The 19,816-nt window shown below is 28.3% G+C and overlaps 1 protein-coding gene across 4 annotated transcripts in view; it reads right to left on the bottom strand.

Moving 5' to 3' along the window:
• Nucleotides 1-19,816, bottom strand: part of Cow (Proteoglycan Cow) — a 759,293-nt gene that overhangs the window by 483,434 nt on the left and 256,043 nt on the right. For 2 of the 4 annotated variants that reach the window (XM_070301118.1, XM_070301117.1), the window contains exon 1: nt 5,540-5,557. The exons of 1 other annotated variant lie outside the window; for it this stretch is intronic. Coding sequence is in view for 1 of the 3 variants with exons in the window: in XM_070301120.1 (XP_070157221.1) it covers nt 5,540-5,656 (117 nt within the window). In the remaining 2 variants the exon portion in view is untranslated. Of the gene's footprint in view, nt 1-5,539; nt 6,034-19,816 lie in introns of those variants that run through there. One more of the 4 variants, XM_070301120.1, reaches the window with a different exon arrangement.

The following is a 19,816-nucleotide window of genomic DNA, read 5'->3' as shown; positions in this document are numbered from 1 at the left end:
AAGCAGTGGTATCAACGCAGAGTACTAATATCGTAATTTTAGTTCACTTGATAAGGACCAAAACCATGTGGTCGAAACGTTGTGATATAACAATCAAACAATAAATTGCTAGTTTGGTCGTATAAACACTCGTCTATTAAACGATTATATTATTCTTTCAAAGAATTTTATTGTTTCCTTTAAATAATATTCTTGGTTTATTTATCAAATTCATCATGCTGCTTTAAACTATGTAAATAAAGTTTAGAAAAAGTTAGATAAAGCTAGATTGCTTGTTACACAAACTGAAACTTTTTAATCAAGTCTTTACGGCCTTTTACAGCCATGACATATAAAAAAATTTGACTTCACTTCGGACAATTTCGGTTCGAATAAGTAAAGATCGGATATTTATCTGTCCGATTTTCCAAAAATCAGTTCAGTATCTAAATTCCCCTGTATGGAAGTCGTATCAGAAATTTAACTGATAGAAATAGTTGTTAAAATGTTATTAATTGCATTTTACAAGCTGTGTAAACGTTCATGACAAAAACTGGAATACGAGTATAAATAATGAATAGTGTAATAACTGTAAGCATATAACGATAAGCAAATGATATATTATTTGAAATAATAATTAATTTTGTAATGTATTTCTTTCTTATAATTTATAACTTTAGAATAATACAAAAAGAAACAATAACACAAAATTTTAATTGCTATAACTGTTATTCTAAAAATAATATTTATAACAAATTATGAAATTATTGCAGCTTTGTTGAACTTACTACAAATAAATATATTAAAATAACATTAAAAAAATATTTGAAATAATGTTTTGAAAACATTATTATGATACTAAAAAGTACCATATTATAATATAATATCAAATATGTTTAAAGCAGTGGTATCAACGCAGAGTACTAGATATCAAGAGATATTGCTAAGTATTTAATGTTTCTTTCCTACTGAATATATATATACTACCGCTTAAAAATATTTGCCCTCAATCAGTTTCGTGGATAAATTTTATATAAAAGCCTTAGCTGGCACTTTACCTATATTTTCTTTATGTATATATGTGTCGTCGTTATATAAGGCAGTATTTTGAAATAATATTTTAATTATCACTGACATATAAATAGAATACATCACAAAATCAGCAGCTCATTCCTTGGAATTCGCCTAGAGACAAAATTCGCCCGAACTTCCATTGTTTATTCGCTCTGTGCCATATCATAATAAGCATTCGTAATATTCTTCAGTTATCTGTTAACATTTCGCTTTTCATTTTCGCTTTGTAACCCTCTAATCAAAAACAAAGGCGGACACATACCATAGATGAAGGAAAAATTTAGTTTTAAACATTACTGTGCACGCACCTTTTTGATAATTAGATATGTAAACATAAATAAATACTTCTCATATGATTACTACATTATTTTAGTTGTTTTGTAACATTTATAGAACGATTGTTTTAGATGAGCAAATATTTTTGAGCGGCAGTATATATATACAGTGTGTCCTACCAAAAGTGGCCATCTCCTTTTATCTTTTTAACTAAAAGAGATAGACTATAACAAATATATATCAAATTAAACGGTTCAAACTGACTTCTATTGTGAGCATAATGGTTGTTTCCATAAGCTATCTGTGTTAATGAATGAAAAAGTATGCATAATCTTTTTATAATAATGTAAATTTTTCGATATGCAAAAAATAGTAGCGCTGTTTGAAACGAATACAATAATGTATAATATAAATATGTAACTATTTTATATTACATATTATATTAGTTTTATCAACTTGAAGTTCTTTATCGCAGGCGACGTCTATCTCTTCATTTTCGGCCCTGCAATATGACCAACATCGGATTGAATATTATGATCGAATTAAAACGTGACATAGGACTCGAGCACATAAAAAAACTTAAGCAGTAAGACTTAAGAATTTCAACCATACGAAATTTTCAGCGTTGCTTACGTTTCAATATGGCTGCCTTATTGTTCGATCGTGATTGGTCAATTTGCTTACGTCTTAAGTCTTACTATTCAGTATTCGAGTTTTTTTATGTGCCATGGCCCATATATCAATCTCTAATGCACGAGTCAAAAGTTGGCCACAACGCAGGACAGAAAGTGAAAGGTATATGTCGCCCGCGATATTTTAAGTCGATAAAACTTGTATAATATGTAAAATATTTACATATCAGACATTGTTGTATTCGTTTCAAACATCGCTACAACTTTTATCATATCAAAATATTCATATTATAAAAAAATTATGCGTATCTTTCCGTTCATTAACACAGATAGCTTTTGGAAGCAACCACTATGCTCACAATAGAGTTCAGTTTGAACCATTTAATTTGATATACGAGGACTGACAATTAAATTCGTAGAAAATATTTATTACAATTACAGAACACACTTATTCTTTATCTAATTTTTTCTTCTCTCTCTCTCTCTCTCTTTTTCCTTATATATTTCCGTATATTTATATACAGGGTGTCCCACCAAAAGTGGCCATCTTCTTTTATCTTTTAAACTAAAAGAAATAGACCATATTAAATATACAAGGACTGACAATTAAGTTCGTAGAAAATATTTATTACAGTTATAGAGCACATTTATTCGTTATCTAATACATCGTCCCTTTTTAAACAGTCCCTTCGTAAAGCAATGTACTTGAATATTTTTTCTATTGCAGGAAATAGTCTTCAAAATCATTCTCCGTGAAGTTATTTAGAACACGCTATTCCACTTCCGCTCGTGACCCCCAATGACGATCCTTCATATCTTTCTTGATCTTGGAGAATAGAAAAAAGTCAGAGGGGATACGATCTGACCTCCTCCGTTTTTTTTTCTATTCTCCAAGATCAAGAAAGACATGAAAAATCGTCATTGGAAGTCACGAAACTATTTCCTGCAATGGAAAAAACGTTGGACCAAGTGCATTGCTTTAGGAGGGGACTATTTTGAAAAGAACTGTGTATCAGATAACGAATCAATCTAATGTTTTTTCCATTGCAGAAAGCAGTCTTCAAAATCATTCTCCATGAGGCTGTTTAGAGCACGCGTTATCCATTCCACCTCCGCTCGTGACCCTCAATGATGATCTTTCATGTCTTTCTTGGTCTTGGAGAATAGAAAAAAAAACGGAGGAGGTCAGATTGGGCCCCCTCTGACTTTTTCCTATTCCCCAAGATCAAGAAAGATATGAAGGATCGTCATTGGTTTTGAAGACTGCTTCCTGTATAGAAGAAATATTGGACCAAGTGTATTGCTTTAGGAAGGGACTATTTTAGAAGGAACCGTGTATTAGATAACGAATAAATGTGTTCTGTAATTGTAATAAATATTTTCTACGAACTTAATTGTCAGTCCTCGTATATTTGTTACGGTCTATTTCTTCTAGTTTAAAAGATAAAAAGGGGTGGCCACTTTTGGTGGGAAATCCTGTGTATAAGTATACGTAAGAAAAGAAAGAGAGAGGAAAAGATTTAAATGCAATTGAATGCAAATTATTTCCTATTTCGTTTAAAGATGTTATATTAAAAGAAGAATGATGCAATGACTAAAAACTTACTCTCAAAAAAGAAAAAGAAAAAAGCGCCAAATACACGCGCCAGTTATGAAAAACGTAGATTATTGTAAAAAACTGTTTTACAAAATAATGTTATTTCAATCTCTAAAAAAGAGTAATTTAGTTTTAAAAAATTGTTATATTAAAAGTAAATTGTGTGCAAAATAGTTATTTTAATTTCCTACAAACATAATGATATAAAAATTGCGCCAACTAAGAATAAAATCTTATTAAAAGTTAATTTATTTTTTTTAAGTAAAAACATTTTAACAAAAAGCTTGTAGTTTAAAATAGGTATTTTAATTTCCTAAAAAAATAATAATATTAAAATTTAAAAATATATTCAAATCTTAAACATTGAAAATTAATACAAAATAGAAAAAACAAAAGTTTTAATTAAAGAAACTTGCCAAGCTGAATAATATTACTAATGAAATTGCAACAACAAAAAAACAATTATATGTTTTCTTTGCATCAATTGATTCTCTCATTATTTGGTGCATAAAGATAATCGAAAAGTAAATATTTTCTGAGATATTTCATAATTTATGTAAAATTATATCATATTAAAGTGTATAAAGTATCTCTCATAAATTATTCAATTTTTATAAATAAATTTATGACTGTATTTTAATTGCGTATTACATTATTTCTCTTTTTTATTCTGTCCTCCATAGAATGTTTAATGAAAAATTAAAATTGTTTATAGAATATTGAGTTATATATTCAATTTGAAAAATTGATCACTGTTGAGAACTCTCTGTTTCAAGGTAATAGCGATTTATTCATTCGCCTTTGTTTAAAAACCTTACTGCTTATATGTTTGCACTGCTTATATATGCAATAATTCTTAAAACATTCTTGAACGTAATCGATTTGTAGTAAAAAAGAGTTTTTCATTTATTCTCATATATTGTGTGTGCATGTACGTATATACATATATAAATAATACAATTAAGAATCGTTTTAATCAAGAAATAAACTATGAATATATAATATTATCTCTTATAACGTTTCTGGAAAGTTGCTGTAACATTTTTCGTAAAATATTACGATTGCATATTCCTACAATGTGTCTATAATACTACTATCTTGCAATTTGCAAGATTGCAACATTGCTGCAATATAATTGAAAAGTTTTGTATTGTATGAGATTTAGTTGAAATAACGAATAATATTATTAATATTCTGCGTGTGCTAGAGATGAAACAATTGAATCAATCATTAATAATTATTACTAAAATACGAATATGATAAAATAAATCTATCATGCATATCATAAATGTATAACATATTCTGGATATTCATTTAAAGAAAAAATAATCATGTTCTATTAAATATTTATACATTCTAATTATGGTTATTGACGCGCTTTTATTATGAAAAATGTTAAGAATCACGAGAGAGAGAAAGAGAGAGAGAGAGAGAGAGAGAGAGAGAGAGAGAGAGAGAGAGAGAGAGAGAGAGAGAAGGAGAGGAGAAAGGAAGGGAGAATGGAGAGTGGGAAAAAGAAAGAGATATGGAAAGAGGGAGAGAAAGACATCAGTTTGATACGCAAAAGAAACTAATAAATCATACTCTTGTAATTCAAAAAATCATGATTTTGAAGTAAATTGTAAAATATCAAAAAATAGATGTTTTGCAACAATCCGCAATGAAAAAACGCTATTCTGTGGAGATATTGCTATTATTATTTTACTGTTTTGTATGTGATGCTGCTTGTGGTTTTTTATTCGGATTTCATCCGATAATGAAACTCATTATCTTATAGAATATATCTTATTACAAATAAATGGCGAATTAGGATTTTTCGATTAATAAATATTCAAGAGACAAGTATCTGTCATTGCGTATTTCTTTTCTGCTGGATCAGAAAAAAGAGAACATTTTGTCAATTTATTGTTGCCCATAATTTTTGCATGACAAGGAAGCAAAAGAGGGAACAAAGAATATCATATTATATTTTTCGACTCACCTCTTCAGCAAATTCAAAATCTCCATCAAATTTTCTTTTGCATTTCACTCCTATGGTTAAAACCAGGAGTATTGTGGCTGTGAATATCCACGAAAATCGCATAGCTCCTACCATCATTCTTCTATTTTTTTTTTATTCTTGAATGGTCACTTATTGCACCGGAAAACGCGCGCGCGCGCAAGATCAGCACACCCGATTATACCACGCACGTAAGGAAAAAAAAGAGAATACCGCGAGATGATTGTATGTGTATGTGGATGCAGCCGATGATAACGCGCACGCAAAACTTAAACTCGCCGTATATACGCCATACTCGACCTGAAATGAAAACACGCAGTTCGATAGCCGAACAAGTTGTGACTATGCGAAGTGAGGCGACACCACTGCTGCCGTTGCACTATTACTGGCGCGCGCACATTTATTGGTCGGATTCCAACAAACGACGCGTTCAGAACAGTACTTGGGAAGCAAGAGAAGGGGACCGATAGCGCGTGCTAGGTATAGACCGAAGAGCCGCCATCTCACTGGCTGCTCGGATGTTTCCGCTGTTCGCTGTATATCTGTTCGGCTGTCTTCGGCATGGTGGCGAGCAGGATTAGTGAGCGGGTGGTACACTGCACCAGTCAATACCTCTAGCTGCTTAGTTCACCTACCTATCTGATGTAGCCCATCGCTTGACAGATAAAAAGAAAAAAAAGACTTGTACATACAAAATTAATTGAGAAAAACACAAGAAAAATATCTAGATCTATTTCGAGAATTTCGTAACTAATCTTTCCATTCTTTTTATTTTTGTTACAATTATCGCATCGCTATTATAATTATTTTATGGATTTATAAAATATTTCACTTTTCTGAAATATAATATTACATTACATTAAATAATATTAGATCACGTTTTGATATTTAGGGCTATTTCGACCAAACTCCAGTTAATTTAATAGTTGATTAATTCATAGGGAGATCAAAAGCAGAATTTTAAAATTTGTATTATATTATATACGAGAATTATATCGTTAGAAATGTTTATATTGGTCACTCTGTAAATTAATCAACGATTAAATTAATCAGAATTTGGTCAAAGTGATCCTTATTAATTAATATAAAATATCAAGTCTTAGATACAATTAATCATTATTTCAGATACTACAATAAATTCATTACAATATTTCAATCTCTTACAATATTGAAAAACATTGAACCGTTTTAGATATTCAACGGCTTGGATTTTGATGAGGTTCGGATATGTTCTCTCTAGCACATAGATTATATAATAAAAAAACATGTAATTTTTTATAAATGTGAACAACATCGAAACGGTTTCTGCAATCTCACAGAGTTAACTATGAAAACAGATATGACGGTATATAATTTTATATGAAGACAGCAAAATATTTTTAAACATTAAAAATAAAGCCGAATATCTTCAACAAAAGCTACGCGAATATTTTTCATGAAATATTATAAATTCATAAGTAAAATGCGCAACGAATAAATAATAGCATCTACATTTAAATCTGTGCAGCAATACTGAAGAAAAATAACTATAAACAAATATATAAAACATATTTTTCAATAATGCATTAACTAAAAATAAAAAATTGCACACAATGTAAAATTAAATTTTTTACATTATTATGTTTCAATATCCAATAAAGTGCAATTATTATATGTTATACTTGAGTATATTTATGCATATTTTGATGATTAATTATTTTAATGTAATTGTAGAAGCTCTATAAAATATATTTGTAAAATATACATTTCACATATCTGCGAATGATAATAAAGTATTACAATAAAAACAGTAAAGTTTCTAGTGATATTAAAGTCCTTGTCTGCCCGTTGTATCGAACTTGTAACAATATTTTCAATTATAAATCAAAAACTAAGCTTCGAAAAAATTTTGTAAAAGGAAAGATCATCTCAGAATTCAAGAATATCACATTTCAAGGATATCAGGTTGTTTTGTATCACCCTATATATACAGAGTATTCCATCAAAAGTAGCCACTCTCTTTTATCTTTTAAACTAAAAGTAGGGCCGAAAATGAAAAGATAGGCATCGCCCGCGGTATTTCCAGTTGATAAAACTTATATAATATGTAAAATATTTACACTATATTATACTTCGTTATATTGCTTTCAAACAGCGCTACAATTTTTTTTATGTCGAAATATTCACATTATTATAAAAAAATTATACATACCTCTCCGTTCATTAACACAGATAAGTTTTGGAAGCCACCTATGCTCATAATAGGGTTCAGTTTGAACCATTTAATTTGTTACGGTCTATCTCTTTTAGTTTAAAAAATAAAAGCGGGTGACCACTCTCTGGTGGGACATCCAGTATATATATATGCAAGGTGAGTCTTTTCAATCTTAACAGGCAAACATTTCGAAAATATGCAATTTTATAAAAAAAACTTTTTAAATAAAAGTTGTATTTAAATAAAAGTTGTATATATCTAGAAGGGGACGTACAACGATGATCTTGGTTTGACCTTGACATTTGAAAGTCATGTGAAGGTCACTTCTAATTTCTTAAATAGGGAAATTCCCATTTTCCATTACATATGTATTCTTGGTGCTTAGCTCGAGAGTTTTTCAAAACACTATAATAAAGTATTTTTTCGTTAAGTATTTTTCGAGTTATTTTATATGTTAATCTGACGTATTTTGATATAAAAAATAAAATATCTCGTAAAAAATTTAGTTTTCGATAATCTTACCGTAATACTTTCATGTACAGAATAATGAGGCAAATCAATTTGTATAAAAAATCAAATAATTATGTAAATTAGAAATTTACACATTGCTTCCTCATCATTTTATTTTTCTCACAAAACTTAAGCTCCTTAAAGGAAACGGGTTTTTCAATTTTAGCTTCCTCATAGAGGAAGCTTTGAGCAGAATTTTATTATAAGGAAAGATAACACGAGAAACATTAAATGAATATTTAAAGAAATACTTAATGAACTTTATTATAAGAAAAGATAACACGAGATACATTGATGAAACAGTTTGAAGAAACATTCAAGAACAGAGCTGTCAGTAATACGCTTGAACGACTTGATAGCTAACTCAATTTTAACATGCTTTTGTTGACAAACCATACGTAGGATATTTCAAATATTTTTTTAAAAATTCGAAAATTTATATATATTTATTCTTATATAAAAAATTTTTCAAAAAATCCGATTCCATAAAAAATAAACCATTTTCACAAATCTCACTAAATTCAATACCAATCATCCTTTAATGATATTCTGTTCATATAAAAATTTAGCCCGATATCTCAAAATTTGAAGAAGTTAGAGCGTGCGTAGACATTTCTTGAAAAATTGAAAATTTTATAAAAAATGGTCTCCTTCACCATTTCTTGCCAAATTCAATACTAACTATCCTTTAATGATACTCTATCTATATAAAAATATTTAGCTCAATATCTGAAAATTTGAGAAAATTAGAGCAACCTTTTTTGGAAAAATTCGAAATTTTATAAAAAATAAATCCATTCATCGATCCTAGCTAAATTCAATACCAATCATCCTTTAATAATATTCTATTTATGTAAAAAAAATTTAGACATAAAATTTGCAAAAGTTAGACCAACCACGCCCATTTTTTGGAAAAATTTAAAATTTTATGAAAAATATACCTCTTCACCGATCTTAGCCAAATTCAATACCAACCATCCTTTAATGATATTCTATTTATGTAAAAAAATTTAGATTGATATCTCAAAATTTCAGTAAGTTAAAGTAACCACACTCTTTTTTAATGCACATACATACATACACATACACATACGGACATTTTCTAAAAATATGTTTTTTTGACGTTTTAGAACATTCTAAACACATTGGCATAAAAAACAAAAAAAAACTTTTTCACGAAAATAAAACTTCCTCTATGAAAAAGCAATTGTTAAAAAAGGTACATTGTAAATAATTACATTTTTTTTCTTAAAAACAATTATTTTTTATACCAATTGATTAGTCTCATTATTTTGTACATAAAAATACTATGGTAAGATTATCGAAAACTAAATATTTTATGAGATATCTTATTTTTTATATCAAAATATGTCAAATTAAGATATAAAATAACTCGAAAACTACTTAATGAAGAAAATAATTTATTACAGTGTTTTGAAAAGCTCTCGAGCTAATCTACAAGAATATGTAATGAGGATTTCCATTTAAAAAATTAAACCTTAGAATTGACCTTTACGTCAAACAACTATAGACTGCATATATTTCGGCATAAATACAAGCTCGCAATACTTTCCCATCCATATAAGAATTGTGGGGTAGACTTCGCTTCGCGTTGTAAAGTATATATATAATACTTGGACACAATGGGTTCCGCCCTCTCCCTACGGGAAGCTCCACTTCCGGAAGATATAACCTAACCCAAACCAAATTTTAGTTTTAAATCAGAAATAGATTTGGGTTAAGTTATATTTTTCGGAAGTGGAGCCCCCCCGTTGGGGAGCGGAACACACTGCATCGACGCATACACTTTCCCACCCACACAAGAATTGTAGGGTGAGCCTCGTTTCGCGTTGTAAAGTACAATATATGCGTGGACGCAGTGGGTTCCGCACGGGAGAGATTCCACTTCTAGAAGATATAACCTAATCCAAACCTATTTCTGATTTAAAATTAAAATTTGGTTTAATCCTAAAGCCCTTCCCCCATACAATTACTTAAATATATAATTACCCATACAGCACAGAACATTGCAATAACATTTGCAACATTGCCGCAATGTTGCTACAATGTTGCAATGTTGTTGCAATATTGTTACAATGTATGCTGGGTAATAACTTAAATATACAATTAAATACTTAAATATATAACGCTCATACATGGAGAAATTCAGATTATTGCATTCAATAGATGTTTTTATCATATCATTTAATTGTTAATAACTTTGTAATAAGCAACGAGCGACGGCTAAAACTTTTTGCAAGTTACTCAGAGCCATATCCTTGACAATATATAAAAGTTCATTGAAATCGGTGAGATCGGCGCTAATATCCAGGTTTACCAAAAAGTTATTATCCAGTAATTTTTGTTATATATTAATATTATATAAAAGTACAATAGGACAGGATTTTTTATACATACATAATTTTGCATAATCGTTATTGGTATTGGCTAGTCGTAATTTCCTACTCATAAATTTAAATAAACATGCAATATAACAAATAAATGCAATATAACACATATTGTTACCTCATAGTTGCATATAGCACTAACAATTGAGTTAAACATAATCAAATAAATAAGATATAAAATAAAATATATTTAATTTATAATAGTCGAGATTTAATTTATATAACAAATAAATTCCGATCTTTTGCTTCAAATAAAAGACAGTAAATAAGCAATTTCCCATTTATCTAATTTTAAACAATTCGTTTAATATTCGGAATCCTTCGTTAAGACGTTAACAAAAATTAAACTGATAGAAAATAATATTATACTTTGAATCCTATGTTAGTATTCATTCAACATACTACTATGCTCCATGTAGCATGCTCTCTTTATAGGCTTTATACTATAATGCATTCGTAGCTGCATTCGCAGCAAGAAACTTGACAATTTTATCTAATTTCACCACGTAGTGGCAAGCGAAGAAACACGTATATGTATAATACTATTATATTGCAATAATGTTTTATTACAGTATTATTGTAATATAAAATAATATGTATAGTAAATATATATTTCTACAAAAATAATGTGATATATGATAAAAATTTTGCGCCAATTAATACAAAATTTATGTTACAAAATTTATTTATTATTATTTCTAATATTAAAAATTGTATCAAATTGCAATATGATTAAAATAGTGGAACATTTAAGTGAAAGAAATTTTTTATTAAGAAAACAAATTTCAGTATGAAATAACTTTTTATATAGAGAACGACTTGGCGCTGCTAAACTGAACATATACTAATTAACGTATTATTTACATTTTGAATTTTTGCAGCGCCAAGTTTTTCTCTAATTAAAATGTTAGTTTATATTGAAATTTGTTCTTTAATACAAAATTTCTTTTACTTAAATATATTCCATTATTTTAATCACATTACAATTTGATATAATTTTTAATATTAGAAATAATAATAAATAATGCGGAAGGAAGGGCTTATTGAGGGCTTAGCGCCGTAATCATTGCGCGATTATAATTTGTTTGATATGTTTATTGTATGTTTCGGTCCAAGGGTTTGGACCTTCTTCAGCATCTATTACAATTATGATTAACAATATGTTATACATGGATCAATACTTACAATTACAAATGCAAATAATTTTAACGTACGTGGTATGCGTATGTCGCTGGCGCCGAGCAATCCTGTCGACTCACTTAATTTGGTCTTTTTTACGGTCCCTGTCGCGTATGACTTATTTCAAAGGGTTTATGTTGTTCGTAACCGTGCTGCATTGGTCGTACAGATCACCGCGAACTACGAAATTCAAGACGCAACTGTTTTTTTGTTGACATCGATGATTTATATTGTCTGTATTGATTTTGCGTGATATTGTTGACCGCATTTGTTGTGTTGTTTGTTTGTAGGTCGACTAATATTTATTAAAATTTAAACCTATTTGACGGATTTCTTATATTAGTGTACCGTTATGCCTAATTATGTAAACGAGAGTATTTTCACAAACAATTAAAACCACGCACCACTTAATTAGAGTTCGGATATTAAATAAATTAATTTAAGTCGAGTGACGTAAAATAAATAAATTAGTTTAGAATTATGTTTGTAATTAAATAAAGTTAAAGTCGTATGAAATAAAATAAAATCAAATTAATTTAGAGTTATGATTTTAAATAAATTAAGTTGAGTCATATGAGGTAAAATAAATAAAATAATTTAGAATTATGTTTTAAATAAATAAGTTAAAGTCGTATGAAGTGAAATAAATGAGTTAATTTAAACTTGAGATATTTAAATAAATTAAGTCGTGTGAAATAAAATAAATGAATTGGGTGGAGTATAATATTGGAAAGGTATCCATCAAAACGATTTAAATTTTTGGTAGATTCTCCACCAGCGTGAGGTATGCGTGATGTAGATTCTCCGTATCGCTTTGTAAATTAAGACTGTTAGTTTGTTTTGTAATGAATATTATCTCCGACATCAAGCGCTTGCCATATATGCGTTCTTCATCTAATACCTCCACCTCATCCCATGCGAACTCATGGTTATTGAGCCTGTGGTCCGTGATGACCGAATGTTGTGCAGTGTTTTTTCTAATGTGATTCTTATGTTCGGCGATTCTAGTTTTCAGGAGTCTACTTGTTTGTCCAACGTACGAGGCGTTGCAGTCCTTGCATGTTATTTTGTAGACGACGTTGTTACGCATTTCGTTGTGTAATCTGTCCTTCTGTACACGGATGAATTTTTTCAGTTTGTTTAAGCCTGTATAAGATATTTTGGTTTGCAAGTCACGATTTTTGTAGAAAATTAAAACAACTATTTTGTGAAACAGTGTTTTTAATAAAAAATTTCTTTTACTTAAATATATTCCATTATTTTAATCACATTACAATTTGATACAATTTTTAATATTAGAAATAATAATAAATAAATTTTGTAACATAAATTTTGTATTACTTGGCGCAATATTTTTATCATATACATTATTTTTGTAGAAAATTGAAACAACTATTTTGTGAAACAGTTTTTTAGTTTGGAGTGTTTTTGTATTAAAATAATTAAAATAACACTATTTTGTATAAGAGTTTTTTTTTATGGCAAAAGACGCTTATGCGCGTGTACTAGGCGCTTTTTTTCACTTTTTTTAAAAAAAGATAATTTTTTAGCAGTTACATCATTTCTTTTTTTTTAATGTGTCATATACATGTTTTGCTACTATACATGTTTACGAGCAATCAGATAAAATTAATATATCTATTATATTTCTGAATTATAAAAAGCAACCCTTTTATTTCTTTGATTTCTATTGAACAATATCTATTTGTACATTATTTAAAAAAAAAATTATTATTATTAAAATTAAAATATATAATATTATTATATGCTTGTGCTATGCTATAAATTATTTGATTAATCCGTCTTGTATCTTGATTATATATCAAAAACGAAAGTTGTAAAAAGAAATCCAGTGTATTCAAATGCATTTGTCAAAGGATTGTCATCATATAGTTATTTGTCATGCATCATATGCAATTATAGGTAAAAGTAACATTGGTGAAACACAGTGTGCGATTAAATCTTATAAATTTCTATTTCTATCTATTTTTTTAATAATTTATAAATTTCTGTAATAAATTTATAAATACATTTATTTTTCAATGGAACTAGAAAAATATTTCAAACTGTTCAGATTTTGACAATGTCTGCGACAACATGTCTATTGTAAACCAATCCTTGTATCGATAATAAAGAGAACAAAATGATGAATAATATTAGTTTTAATATAAATTTCTTCTGTCAAATATATATATCAAATAGCATTCTGACAGATGGAAAAATACAATATAACAGATCTATTATATTCATTAACAATACTGAAACATGCTTCATCTATTTCAAGCAATGCATTCACATCGAAATAAGAATTAACAATATGTTGATTATATATGCAATAAACATGATGCCACAGCCTTTGTCAAAATCTTATCAACAGCTTGAAAAATTCTTCTACTTCCATTGAAAAATAAATGTATATTTATAAATTATTCATAAGACATGCATTAACTTTACAGACTGCATTTCACCAATGTTATTTATACTTATCCGTAGTCATATGATGCATGACAAATAACTATATGATGACACTCCTTTAACAAATGCATTCAAATATACTAGATTCTTGTGTACGTATGCCTACATTACTGTTCGCAGTTATCCATACTGGTTTTTGACAAGTATTTGACATTAAATTTTCCAAAGTGCAACATTATATAGCACTCTTTTATTTATAAAATAGTAAAGCTGCAGAATTCTTCCTGATACTTCTGAATAATTGAATCTAATACACACGGACACATATCTTATAATAAACATATTATATTGTAGATTACACACATCTCTTTCTTATAAATACCCAGCAAACACAAAATATAACTGCTATATAACATGGGAATAACATGTAATGTAACAGTTGTTATGGCTAATTTATATTGGGATTATATGGACTGTCTCTTATTTATGCAATATAACACCAGAATATAACTGCTATGTAACATGGGAGTAATATATAATGTAACAGCCCAAGTAACAGAGTAACTTCGGAAGACGAGATAATGACATCTATTTTTGGTCTATAATGTCAGGGACTAATAATTGATGTTTAAAAGACCTCATTTCTTAGATTAGCCAAAGACGTAATTTTGAAGACATCCTTTGATCGTCCAAATCAAATCCTTTTCTAACTGATATTGGGATTATAGTTCATTTGCTTACCGCTATGCGGCGCGCTATTCGCTATCTATACCCGTATTCAAATTTTTGTCATGAGCGTATATAAAGCCTGCAAAATGCGACTAATACCATTGTAATTATTTTTATCAATTCAATATCTGATATGATTCCCGTATCAGGAAATTTAGATATTGAACTGATTTTTGGAAAATCGGACAGATAATATCTGATAATATTTTAATTTATTCGGACAATTTCTATCCGAATAAGTGAAAATCGTTTGTTATTATTTGCTTAAAATATAAAACAGAAATTTACTTACATATAAACAAAATCTTTGATTTTTTTAAACTAAATTATTTAAATTTATTTATAATATATATTACATTAATATATGTTATATTATTACTGTAATTGGTCTTAGTTTTGCCGTCAAACAAACGTTAGAAAATGATGTCCCGTGGATGTAACATATCGATTTCATTTTCGGATCTCATAAGACCTAAGTTAGGATGTCTAATTAATCATTTTGTGACCAAAATTTACTCATTGTGACGTCAGTTTGCTACTTGGATGGACAATTACATGACTGTAACAATCATATAACATTTTGTTAACATATTATATTCATGTTATGTAGTGGGAAATTACAACTAACGTGAATGTTACATGTAACAAATACGTTATATTACTTGTTACATTCCGTTTCATTATGGCAATGTTACAGTTATATATTTGTGTTTGCTGAGATAAATTACTTTTGTAATGTTTTAGTTTTTTCTAATATAAATGAGATATATCTGATCCAACTATCCACAAGTATTACAAAGAATTTTGCATCTTCACTTTTTTATAAATGAAAGCATACGAACACGGCACTAATCTATACCTGTCAAAAGCAAGTATGGATGTAAGCAGTAACATCACGAAGCGCCGTTAGCACAATTTTTCGTCAAAGATGCCAACCGTACAAGAATACATTGTCATTATTACATGTGTGTTGTGTACGTGTATATATACGTGTAGCATAATACCACTATATTCTATGCATCTGTTGTATACATATATAGCGGTAAAAGGGACGACGATGACGATGATGATGATGATGATGGTGATGTTTCTTACATGAAAATTTCCACATTTCGACTTTGCTTCGTAATATCTCTGCTTTATAGAACATACAGAGCGAAAATAAAGACACTTTCCTTATATAAATCGAATCCAAGTTATCGATTAAGCCTATCAAGAATTCGATTGGTTCAACCGTTATTCAGGTCTGGTAATCTAAGGTACTCTCAACTATCCGACTCGCGTATAGATACCCGGTGTGCCTCGCACTTGTTACGCGCGGTCTTTGCTTCGCATTACTTAGCGCGAAACCGTGTCTTTTGATAGTAAATATACTATACTATAGTATAATATAGTATATATATTTACTACTACATTAGTATTACTATCACATTATACTATTGCAAACACAAACACTACTGGATAGAAAATCATTAAAAATAATAGCTATTTTATTTACTAATTAAAGTACAATATACAGGGTATCCCAGACCACCCGTACATCCCTTTCAAAATGAAAATAAATGGCTTTTATCAAAAATCGCGAACATTTTTTAAATAAATTGGCTTTAACTAAATATGCTCTATCGAATGGTGACCTTGAACTTGACCTTGAACTGGAGGGTCCTTGAGGATCAATTGAATGTCAACTTTGATTTTTTAAATGGAAACCCCCCTTTTATTCCATATTCTTGTACCTTATTTCGAGAGGTTTTCAAAACACTATAATAAAGTATTTTTTCATTAAGTACTTTTTGAGTTATTTTATATCTTAATCTGACATATTTTGATATAAATAATAAAATATCTCGTAAAATATTTAGTTTTCGGTAATCTTACCGTAATACTTTTATGTACAGAATAATGAGACAAATCAATTAGTGTAAAAAAAGACAAATAATTGTTTTAAAAATATATTGTTAATAATTACATACTTTTTCTTAAAAACAATTTTTTCTATACTAATTGATTTGTCTCATTATTCTGTATATAAAAGTGTTACGGTAAGATTATCGAAAACTAAATATTTGACGAGATTTTTTAGTTTTTATGTCAAAATATGTCAGATTAAGATATAAAATAATTCAAAAAGTACGTAATGAAAAAATAATTTATTATAGTGTTTTGAAAAACTCTCGAGATAGGTTACAAGAATATGCAGTAAAAGAGGTTTCCATTTAAAAAATCAAAGTTGACCTTCAATTGACCTTCAAGGTCAAATTCAAGGTCAAGTTCAAGGTCACTATTCGATACAGCATAGCCGATTTATTTAAAAAATGTTCGCGATTTTTGATAAAAGCCATTTATTTTCATTTTAAAAAGGGAGTACGGATGGTCTGGAACACCCTGAACAAAAAGAGCCATTTTGATTTTTTCACCTAAATATCTTTTTTTCACTTCTTTTACAAAAAAAATATTTTGTACAATAATTATATGACTTCGAGGGGGAGACATAAGATGATGCTATTGGATTGATCTTGGATGAAGGATATCAGGTTATTTCAAGGTCATTTTCATTTTTTTAAATGATCTCACTCTAATTTGTTTACATAAATCTATTCCTCGCAATATTCGGCGTAAAAAGTTATAAGAGCAGTATAGGCAAAAATTTAATAGTTTACGAAATATTTTATACTTTGATGACATAATTTTACATAAACTCTAAAGATAAAAATCTCATAAAATATTTTTATTGTAAAATACTTTTCGATTATCTTATCTCAATACTTTTATGCACAAAAGAATGAAAGGAATTAATTGGTATAAGAAAAACATATCTCTTGCATAACTTTCAGAAGATACCTCATAATTTAATTTCACTCTGCATTTGACAGATATATTAGTCGTTTTTAAGAAAAATATGAATTTGCAACGAGCAGCTACACATTTTTAAACAACTGTGTTTTTTTTTTGCACCAATTGATTTCTCTCATTATTTTCTACTTAAAAATATTGAGGTAAGATAATCGAAAAGTCAATATTTTATGAAATATTTCATAGTATTTATATAAAATTATGTCACATTAAAATGCGGGGGGTAAGCTATTTATTAAAATTTTATATATGAAATTCACGATAGAATATAAAAGACTATTAACGGAAGAAACAATAATACATAACAGATATTTTTGTTTATGGATTTTGGGAATGTTATATGATTTTGGTAATAACGCATCATTGGAACTTAATGTATAATATTTCTGTTTTGTTATATAATCCTTATTAGTATTTTTACCAGAATTTTTTTAAAAACTTCTTGAAATCGGATTCTATTTTCTTAATTGGATTTTTTCGTGGTCATGTACGTTTTATTGTCATTATTATTTTTTGGCACAAAATTGAGTCATAATAAGATGGAATATTTAACAATAATAAAAAAAAAACAGAAAATTCATTATGTTCCGATATATTAGAGAATTATCGGAACACGTGAATAATTTTGGTTGATTTAGCCATTGATCTTAAATGGCTAGATTCAATCGTTTAAATCGTAATAAAAATACACAAAAACATAACACTTTCAACGAACAATGTCATCCATTGTATAAAATTAAATGTAAAGATGGTGTATCTTAAATCGGACTAAAAGATAATTGAAGACTCAAATAAAAAAATATACATATGCTAATTAAAACAGCATATATCCAAACGATTGTTTTTCAGCATATTCTGGCACATAACCATGTTATAGACTGCAATAATGTAAAGATCATAAACCACGAGCCTAATTATTATAAGAGATTAATTTCTGAAACATTATAAAATTTGTTCAAACAACAATAGATTTCGGCACATGAGTACTTTTGTTGTTTGGATATTTATGAAAGCTCATTTATCGTAATGTCAGGTATCAGTCAAAACTCATCTCGCTTATTATGAACAGAGAAAGCTACATTTAAAAATAATTTAATTTTCCGTTGTGCCTTTGATTCGTTTATTACTTCCTTTAATTTCGTTATGTGACAGTGAGTGTTCAGTGACAATTGATTTACGAAAAAGAGTTATTTCTGCTAATTTTAGTCCGATAATTGTCTGTTATTCCATTTTTTTGTATAGAATTATACTTTATGGCATATAGATATACATTAAGAATTGGCTTCATCAATTATTTAACAACAGCTTGACTTTTTATCAATATTGACAACTTTATTTTAATCTTTTAATTATTACACACACTACTTTAATTACTAAGGAAGTCACGAAAATATGGACGAAAAGAGACGAAAATCTTTTCATCGCAAAAACCGAACTGCCGTCACATTGTGTTACAAATAAAGAAATATAAATATATAGCCTTTTGCTGCCTCTTGCCCTTACTAAATTTCATAATGCCAATTTATTCCAACTTGTTGTTAACAGATAATGTATGCATGCAATTCACACACACAAATATTTATAATTTATATATGTTTAATTTAACCATGGCTAAAGAAACACAAATCAGTGTAAAAACGTTCCATATTAAACAATTGTTAAATTTAAATAATCGTATTTTGCAATCAATATATTTATTTACCAACTTTACCACTTTTCATGTTCATATATGTTTTTTCTGTTTAATAATCTCTGTACGTACAAACAGAAAAAAATTAAGTAGAATAATTAAAAAATAATTAGGAAAATAATTATTACATCGTTTTTTTAGAAAAATGAAAATTTTAAGAAATGAGAAAAAGAATTGCTTATATACATATAATATATAATATATAAATTTATGATTATATATACAGGGTATCCTAGACCACCCGTACACCCCTTTTCTTTCAAAAACTAAGCATTTTAGAG

This window comes from Polyergus mexicanus, unplaced genomic scaffold (assembly GCF_030449975.1).
Source record: "Polyergus mexicanus isolate NDT 795.1 unplaced genomic scaffold, iyPolMexi1.0 SCAF_9, whole genome shotgun sequence".
Taxonomy (NCBI): Eukaryota; Metazoa; Arthropoda; class Insecta; order Hymenoptera; family Formicidae; genus Polyergus; species Polyergus mexicanus.
This window is presented reverse-complemented; position numbering and strand designations above follow the sequence as displayed.